The sequence below is a fragment of the Rattus norvegicus genome, chromosome 1 (assembly GCF_036323735.1).
Source record: "Rattus norvegicus strain BN/NHsdMcwi chromosome 1, GRCr8, whole genome shotgun sequence".
NCBI lineage: Eukaryota > Metazoa > Chordata > Mammalia > Rodentia > Muridae > Rattus > Rattus norvegicus.
Window position 1 is genome coordinate 88,293,561 of NC_086019.1, and position 9,041 is coordinate 88,302,601.

General features: G+C 59.1%; 1 protein-coding gene across 2 annotated transcripts in view; it reads left to right on the plus strand.

The window, feature by feature from the left end:
* Positions 1–65: 65 nt before the first annotated feature.
* Positions 66–9,041, plus strand: part of Nkpd1 (NTPase, KAP family P-loop domain containing 1) — a 9,492-nt gene continuing 516 nt past the window's right edge. The window contains exons 1-5 of one of the 2 annotated variants that reach the window (XM_039100836.2): positions 66–1,701; positions 2,394–2,512; positions 3,503–3,949; positions 5,428–5,559; positions 6,575–9,041. The exon at positions 6,575–9,041 is cut by the window's right edge and continues 516 nt beyond it. In XM_039100836.2, coding sequence (XP_038956764.1) covers positions 2,422–2,512; positions 3,503–3,949; positions 5,428–5,559; positions 6,575–8,379 — 2,475 coding nt within the window. In that variant the 5' untranslated portion in view covers positions 66–1,701; positions 2,394–2,421 and the 3' untranslated portion in view covers positions 8,380–9,041. The remainder of the gene's footprint in view (positions 1,702–2,393; positions 2,513–3,502; positions 3,950–5,427; positions 5,560–6,574) is intronic. The other variant, XM_006228500.5, reaches the window with a different exon arrangement.

The window sequence follows — 9,041 nt, forward strand, 5'->3', positions numbered from 1 at the left end:
CTAGCTCTCTGGCTTTGCCAGCCAACAAGTCTGGGGCTGCCCCCGGCCCAGCAGGTCACACCCGCCACCTCGTTCTGATTGTATTTGTAGCATCCGGGGCTGCCCTTGGGCTTAAGCCTGCATTCTGCTGCCCACTGCTGCATGGGTAAGCACCAGGCCCAGGGACTACAAATGGAGGTGGCTGAGAAGTAACAAGGGCTGCTGGCTCTTCTGTTAATTTAATTGTGTGCGCTTGTGCTCAAGCGCATGTGCACTGAATCCAGTCCTCTGCAAGAACAGTTAGTGCTGTTAACTACTGAGCCTTCCTTCCAATCCGCCACCCCTAAGACAAGACCTCTCAGGGTGGGACAGGTGTGTCAGAAGTTAAGAGTGTTTGCTGCCCTTGCTGAGGACCCAAGTTCGCATCCCATCACCCACACAGTGGCTCACAACCACCCATAACTCCAGTTCCAGGGGATCCCATGCCGTGTTCCGACCTCACATAAACGCAAGCAAAGCATCCATACACATAAAATGCTGTAAAAAGATCAGGTCTCATGCAGCTCAGGTGGCCTTGAACTCACAAATGGTCCTCCTGCCTCAGCCTCCCACGTGATGACAGATGTGTGTCACAGGGTCAGCTGGTTCGCTGTGGCTAGGGCATCCACCTCTGTGGAGTTGGTCCAGGTCCTTAGCCTGCCTCTCCCCAGTTTCCTACAACTAAACTCTTTGTCTCCCAATTTACATAGTGTCCCCTGCCTGGTCCCTCCACCTTAGTCCCTTCTCAGGACCCAGCAGCCTGGGATCTCTGTCCCTTTGCCGCACAGCCTGTGAGCAGGAGCTGGCACCCCACGGTTCACCTCAACAATCCCTGCCTCCTAGGGGACAATCCCTAAAGAAGAGGCTTGAAGGAAAAGAAACTTCACAACAGGAGGAAGGTGGCCAGGCCCAACAGCAGGAAGCCCACATCCCCACCCCAGCTGATGTGAGGAAAGAGTTCTACAGTATAGGATGTACCTTGCCCAGCACCATCTTGGTCCTATTAGACACAGGGCAGAGCCCCGGAAGTCACCACCTGCTTTCAACTCCCCACTCTGTATGGTCTGGGGCAAAGGAAGGGCTTTGTGTCTCCGGGCCTCAATTTTCTCATCTGTGAAGTGGGCACTACCGTGGCTCTGTGGTTTCTGATGATAAAGGGACCTACGGAGTGGCCAGGCTCAGAAGCCACTCCCTGTATGTCTGTGCTGTTGCCAGGGTTCTGTGTGAGGTGCCCACAGCAGCACCTGGTAAAGTGGGTCAGCTAGTGCTGTACCCAAGGGCCAGCCCCAGGCTGGGTGGACTGTTTGACAACTTCAAAAAGCAGGTGCCAACCTGGCCTATTCAGCAATGAGGAAGCTGAGGCCCAGAGAGATGAAGTCACTGAGGCACAGTCACAAAGCTGGGCCACAGAGGAACTAGCAGCTTGAATCTATTTAAGATTCATTCTGCCTCCTCCCTACCAGAAGAGGTGCCAGAAACCCGGCGTGAGGGTTGCCGTGGGCTCTCCACCCCCTCCTGGGTTCATCCTGTCAGGGGCACCCAGTCCTAGAGAGCAGCAGGTCGGACGCCTGCCCAAAGGGCGGGGACACACGCAGGAGAACCGGCCGAGCGGGCGCCACTGGGCTCCAACCAGGCCTGCGCGGGGCCACGGGCAGGGAGCTGGGGCCGCGGGGCCACCACCAGGTAGGTACTGAGAGCTCCGGCTGGGACGGGCGGGGTTGGGGGCGGCGTGCGGCAGCAGGAGGGGCCACTGGCCTGGTCCCCAACCCTAATCACCCAGATTCTCTCTCAGGGTCCTGGGCCTGACAGTACCTTTCCCAGCTCTGCCTTAATTCATTCTCTGAACCGGGGACGCACGCTGCCCCCAAGAGGCCGCCTGTGACTCCGCAGAAGGCCACCTGTTTCCCAGACCCTCTTTCTCTCCATCATCTCCTTGTTTACTCCCCCACATTTGCTTGTTTGTTTGTTTATGCTTTTGCTTTGTGAGAGAAGGTCTCACTGTGTAGCTCTTTCTAGTCTCTAACTCAGAGAAGTCCCCCAGCCTCTGTCTCCTGAGTGCTGGCATTAAAGACATGTGCCACCATGTCTAGCTCAGCTTGATGGCTTCCGAGATCAGGCTGCATCAGCCTCCTCCTCTATCCCTTCCTCACAACCACTGCACTCCCCACCTGGCCCCACAGTAACCCCCCAACCATCTGGTCATTGTCTTTCATGTGACCATAAAACCTCTCGCTTCTGTGCTCATTCCAGTGACCCAGGGAACCCTCCCCCCCCCAAATCTTTACTGTGCCTTTTACCTGTCTAAGGTCACAGTGTTCATATTAGAACCAGGGAGCAGGGGTCCCACCAAGCTGAACACTGACCCTTCTATGTAGGACTGGGCCACTGAAGTCACGGCCCGCCATGCAGAAGAACTACAATGTGCACTTCACCAAGAATGCCCGGGCCCCCAATGAACAACACTTTTTGGATCCCGAGTTGGGGCACCAAAAAGGTAAGGGTTCATTTTTGAAGGAGGTGGGCGTTGTGGCAGGAGAGGCAGGTAGGGGGTAGCCAGATGTTGAACTTATGCACAAGGGAAGAGACGGGCTCCAGGGAGAAAAGCCACAAGAGTCAACTGTGGCACATGCCTGGAGTGCCAACGTTTTCCAGGCTGAGGTGGGAGAATCGTTGCAAGTTCCGGGCTAGCCTGGGCTACAGAGTGAGACTGGTCTTGCTGTAAAGGGCCAAGGCAGGGTCTCACTCTGTAGCCCAGGCTGGTCTTGACGCAGGTTCAAACACTCATCCTGGCCCAGCCTCCCACAAACCTGAGACTACCGGTGTGTACCACTTGGCTTGTCTCCTGAGGCGGCCAAAGGTTGGGCGTTCACCAGGGGCGGGAGCAGGGGAGTCCTGCTGCAAATCTCCATGCTGCGGGGGTCAGCCTCCAGAGGAGCCATATGGTGGGAGAAGAGAGGACAGTGGGGTGGGAAGGGTGGGGGGAGGCCCCCTCTGAGTGTGTATGAGTTGGTGGTTCAGGTTCCCACAATAACCAAGACAAGTGAGGAGGGGACAGTGACTTCCTGTTAAGACTGTCACAGACTCTTGGGGTCTGGCAGCTCAGGGCCCACCTTCCTTCTCAGCTCGTGGCCTGTCTCTCCCTCCTCCATAGTCACTTCTGATTAGGCAGGCCCTCAACCATCCTCACCCTGAGACTTTGCAGTGGGGACCCCATTTGGGGTACAGGAAATTAGTCCCGGGATTTGGGGTGCCAAGATGCACAGATACCTGGCAGTGTCCTCTCTGTCCTCCCTGAAAAGCACAGATACCGTGTGTTATGCCCCTGCCCTCCCCTGCGTCCTTTGACCCCCTCTCACTTCTGGGGACTCTGGGGCTCCCACGGATGCTCCAGTCCAACCTCATCAAACAGCACAACCTGGTACAAGCCAGCGTCCACAGGGGGACCGGGACTCAGTCCCAGTCACCCCCACTTCCTTCCTTCCAGGATGCTGCCGTCAGTGTTACCAGGACCTGGTGGCCACTCACACCCATGGGCCCTATCAGCTGTCCCCCCAGGCTCACTGGCAGCAGACCTACCGCAGCCACCGAGGTGGCAGCGGCTGTCGCCGGTGTCCTCAGCCCCTCATTCTGCAGCGACAGCGGCAGCAGCAGAAGCGACAACCCCCATCCTTCCCTCCCAGCCCGCAGCGGCAGCGGCTCTGTCCAGTTCGCGGGGCCCAGAAAGGGTCACCTGCGATCGCCGCTGCCCGCATGGGACCAGCCAGCGCCCCCCAGCCTGCCACCTCCTCACCCACCGCAGTACCACCCACGGCCAGCAGCGGCCCAGCCTTGCCCTCTGCAGCCGGCGCCCTCCTGGAGCCCAGCGAGCCCACCGAGGCGCGGCCTCTGCCTGCGCCTGCAGCCTGCGGCTCCTTCACCTCCTACGGCGCGGGTGCTCAGCCCAGGCCTTCCTTCTGGGGCTGCGTCCCTATCTGCCTTGCTTCTGCCTGGGCCTTCTGCTCCCTGGCTGGCGCCTTGGGCCTGTCCTCACTCCTCACACACTCTGGTCCCTGTCAGGAGGGTGCTCATTCCAACTCCTGCGTCTCTGCCTCAACTATTGGCATCCCTGACTTCCGGGTCAGGCCTGTGCTCGGTGCCTCTGCCCCTGTCCTTGGCTGGGGCCCTGACTTGCTGTCTCTCTTCTTAGGCCTCCTCCACTGGCCCGCAAGGCCAGGGAGGACAAGGGGCAGGGGATGACCTGGGGTAGCTTGTTGGCCAGCTCGGGTGCTGGGGGTTTGTGGAGCGTGACACAAGGTGAAAGTGGAGGTTAAAGAAGAGGCAGGACCTGGGTGGGGGAGGGGAGAGCACTCAGGGATGGGGAATGTGGTCACCTGATACAGGACACCACAGGAAGACAGCTCAGTGAGGAATTGTAGGATCGCTAGGTGACAACCACATTGAGGACAAATAAGACAGTAGGAAAGGAGGCCATCATACCAGACCTCATTAAGCAGGGTCATATTAGGCACAGGCTCTGAGGTGGCCTCCAGGCACAGCCAAGGAGGCTAGCAGAGGACACACAGCTGCAACAGGTAATGAGCGAGGACTCACGGCACGGCTGCACATGGCGCCTGGGCTGGGATGCCCATTTCACGCTCAGAAAAAGAGAGGCTTAGTAAAGTGAGATCACCCATTGATTAGGTATGGCTGGGGATGAGGCCTGCCCAGGCAGGTCACTGTCACCTCAGCCTACCTTATCCCAAGCTTCCTCCCTGGCTCTGCCGCCAGGCACAGTCCCATCCCACAGCCCACTACACCCCGTAAAGCTGACTCAGCTTCCACGATTGGGCCCCACCTTTTGGACACCCTAATTCTAGGTCCAAGAAGCAATTCCCAGGGGACAGGGTGCCCTCTGCAGAGGGGACATTATGGTGCTTGTGCCTGAGGTCTCTGGATGAGGAACTTTTTCCTAAGTGGCCATTAGATGCAGGGACATTGACCATTCCCCATGACTTGAATCCATGACCCCTAGTATCTTGTCACAAGAAGAGACAAGAAGCCCACAGGCCTCAGTTCCTAAATCCCTCTAAGGAACAGAGCAGACCTGGGGAGTGGGAGTGAGTGGAGGGGGCTTTTGATGGTGTGAGGGTGTCTTGGCAGCTGACGGTCTTGTGTCCCAAGAAAGGCCCGTGGGATTTTCCTCGGAGAAACACAGGCACAGATTCCATAAGCCTCTGGGCACAGAGCTGGGGACAGCACAGGGCCTGAGCCTAGAAGGAGCAGAGGTGCTCTTCCATGAAGGGGTTGACCTGGGTCACTTTGGGGATTGAGGAGAGAGGATGCTGGGGCCAGAGAAGAGCTGACACAGGGGAGGAGGGAGGGCAGCACCCAACCAGCCTCACTGACTCAGTTTCCCTTTCCCACCCCTAGACATCCTGACAGAGGATGATGTCTACTGCAGCTGTCTGGCTAAAACTCTGTGTCACGTGCCCGTCCCAGTGACCGTGGGTTTCTATGCTCCCTTCGGCTGCCGTCTTCACTTGATGTTGGACAAAATCATGAGTGAGTATCTGCATGTATTGAGTGTGGGTGGGGGCAGGAAGCAGGATTTCTGGTCCCTGCCCTGTTCTCCAAGTCACGCCCGTTCCCTGTCACCTCCATCCCCACCAAATCCACTCTGAAGAACCTTCCTGACGTACACGCTGGTTCCACAAGGTAGCCTTGGCAACGCTCAGTCACAGCTGGAGCTCAGCCCCTGCTGACTGTTCACTTCTGCCCTGGTGCTGTGACAATGGTGCCAGAGAGAAAAGGTCAGGACATAGGAAAGGCTGTTTCTGAGTTCCAACCCTGGGCTAGGTCACGGGCGAGATGACAGTCGTGCTCACTCATCACGGGCCTCACATCCTGTCTCAGACTACTCACCACCCATTGTTCAGATACCACCAGCGCCTCCTCCGCATCGGGGGATCCAGGAATGACAGGAGGATAGCAAGAGCACCGGCCTCCCTGGAACACACCAAGAGTGGGAGCCTAGTCACGACAGACAGGCTCCCTGGAGGCGGGGCAGTCAGCCAGAGAAAGACACGGGGCTGTAGTTTGTGCCTTGTCCATGCTCTTCCCACATTTCACCCATTCATTCATATAGCCATTCATTCATCTTGTGCCTGAGCATTTCATTCATTCATTCATTCATTCATTCATTCATTCATGTATCCAGTCATCATCTTGCACCTAGGCATTTCATTCATTTGTTCATGTATCCATCCATCCATATTCTTGTACACGAGCATTTCATTCATTTGTTCATTCATTCTTGTACCCAGTCATTTCATTTATTTATCCATCTACCCATTCCCGGACTGGCCACAACTTAAGGCCCTGTCTTTCTTGTGACATCCAGGCTGTCTCACCTGGGTCTGGTCCTGGGCCTGGCTCTTTCTACCTCCCTCCCGTCCTCTCTTGGGGAGATCCCTGCTTCTGTCCTCGACCTCCAGGCCTCCCTCTTCCACCTACACCTACGTGCACCACCAGGCCCTCCCCGACCATCTCTACTGATGCTTTCCCTCCTCTCCCCCAGCGCTGATGCAGCAGGAGGCCGCGCAGCGTGAGAGCGAGGAGCTGCAGCGCGTGCAGTGGCAACCTCGGCCTGTGCGCGGCTGGGGCGTTCCGCAGCTGCTGTGGTTCCTGGTGTTTCTGCAACCGGTGATCACCGAGCTGCACCTGCGGCGCAGGAACGTGCGCTTCCTGTTCATCCGCTTCAGCGCCTGGCAGTACGCGGGCACCGACAAGCTGTGGGCAGGGCTGGTGACCACGCTGTGCGAGGGCATCCGCCACCACTACGGCGCGCTACCCTTCAGCGTGTATTCGGTGCTGGGCAACAAGCCCTGTGGCCCGCGCGATGGCCTCTGCCAACGCGAGTGGCACTGCCGACGTCGCGTGTGCCTGGCGTTGCTGGCGCTGCTAGCCGCACTGTGCTTGGGCGTGGGGCTGCTGTACCTGTCTCTGGGAGGCCACGCGCCGGGCCACGCAGAGCGTGGCGTGCTCAAAGCGCTGGGAGGCGCGGCCACCACGCTGTCTGGCTCTGGGCTGCTCATGGCCGTGTACTCCGTGGGCAAGCATCTGTTCGTGAGCCAGCGCAAGAAGATCGAGCGCCTGGTGTCGCGTGAGAAGTTCGGCAGCCAGCTGGGCTTCATGTGCGAGGTGAAGAAGGAGGTGGAGCTGCTCACGGATTTCCTGTGCTTCCTGGAGATTTACCAGCGACGCCGGCTGCGTGTGGTCCTCGAGGTCACCGGACTGGACACCTGCTACCCAGAGCGCGTGGTGGGCGTGCTAAACGCCATCAACACTCTGCTGTCCGACAGCCACGCGCCCTTTATCTTCATCCTGGTGGTGGACCCCAGCATCCTGGCCGCGTGCCTGGAGAGCGCGGGTAACATGAAGGGCACAGCGGACAATGGCTACCTGTTCCTCAACCGCACGGTTACGCTTCCCTTCTCGGTGCCGGTCATGGGCCGTCGCACCAAGTTGCAGTTCCTGCACGACGCGGTGCGCAGCCGGGACGATCTGCTGTTTCGGGAGTTGACGATCAAGCTGCAGCCGCAGAGTCCCGGGGTCTTGGGTGCAGGCGAGGGTACCCAGCTCCTGGCGGTGGAGACTCAGGCAGACACCGAGCGCACGCAGGGCCGCGTGGACGCGGAGGCGGCGCGGCGCATCCAGGAGGCGCTGTGCTGCCTGCACGACGAGGGTGACTGCCTATACGAATACGTGCCCGACAACGTGGTGTCCATGAGGCGCATCGTCAACACGGTGCCCATCACCGTGCGCCTGTTGCAGCAGCAGCAGCACCAGCAGCCGGACCGCGTGGGACCCACGCCGCGCCACGCGGTGGCCTGGGTCGTGCTCGCCAACCAGTGGCCTTGTCGCCTCAGCTGGGTGCTGCAATGCCTGGAGGACCGGCAGCAGGCAGGGGGCGCGCCCGAGGGGCGCGCGCGTCTCTGGGACGTCTTCTGCGACAACAGTCGCGAGCTGCACACCATGACCAAGGCCTTGCAGAATGTACTGGACCTGGATGGCGACCCCGAGCTTTTTGAGCGCTTTCTGGGTACTGATTTCCCCTTCACCGTGGCCGACGCGCAGAGTTTACTGCGCTGCACAGTCAACCTGGACCATTCCATCCGTCGCCGCATGGGCCTCATCAGGGCTGTCAGCGCGCTCAAGCCGCCCAGCCCGCCCAAGTCCCCGTCCCGGGATGGTCCCCAGGCCGGTCCCAGAGCCACTATTGCCGCAGGCACGTCCCAGGCGGGTCAAGGATCAGGACACAGTAGAGAGGCACATCAGACCCGGGACCGGACCCATGGGGTCAAGCCAAGGCCAATGGCCTAAGTCCTTTAATTTCAGGGGTGTAAAGGCCGCTTGGTTGTGGGGTGGAGAACACCAGCCACTGGGGACAGCAACATCCTGCCCTCCCTGATGACGGTGTGAGGTCAGGGCTGGGCTCAAGAGCCATGGTTTATGGGATGGCCACACACTCTGATGACTTTGGAAGCCAAAGGGAGGCAGGTACTAGCTTCCTGGATTAGGCTGCTGCTACACCAGTGTCTGAGTGAACGGAGGAGTCGTTGAGGAACACGGGAGTCAAAGAAGCAATAAAGGAAGCTGTGGAAAGCCAGGGCTGTCTTTCATGTCCTGGATTTCTGGCTAGGCGAGGATGCCATCCGACCCACCTACTTCCTCCTTAGGGAGCCAGGCCTCTGGACTGCATCCTGGCAACCGAAGTTGGCATCCCAGGTGGTAGGAGGCTTGCGGGGGCGGTGGGTGAGGCTGCGGGGGCAGGGATGATGAAGGGCGAGGGCAGGTTGACTCAGGCAAAGGGGAGCACCCAGGCCTCAGGGGATCCCAGGCCTTTGTCCCCACACCCTAGCCTGCCCTCTGTGGGCAGGGCAGGAACTGGCACTTCCCAGGGTGGTGCCTGTGACCTCACCAGGTGGGTCTGAGTGGCACTGCCTTCCTCAGATAGGCAGGTAACTGTCCGAGAGGAGCGGTTG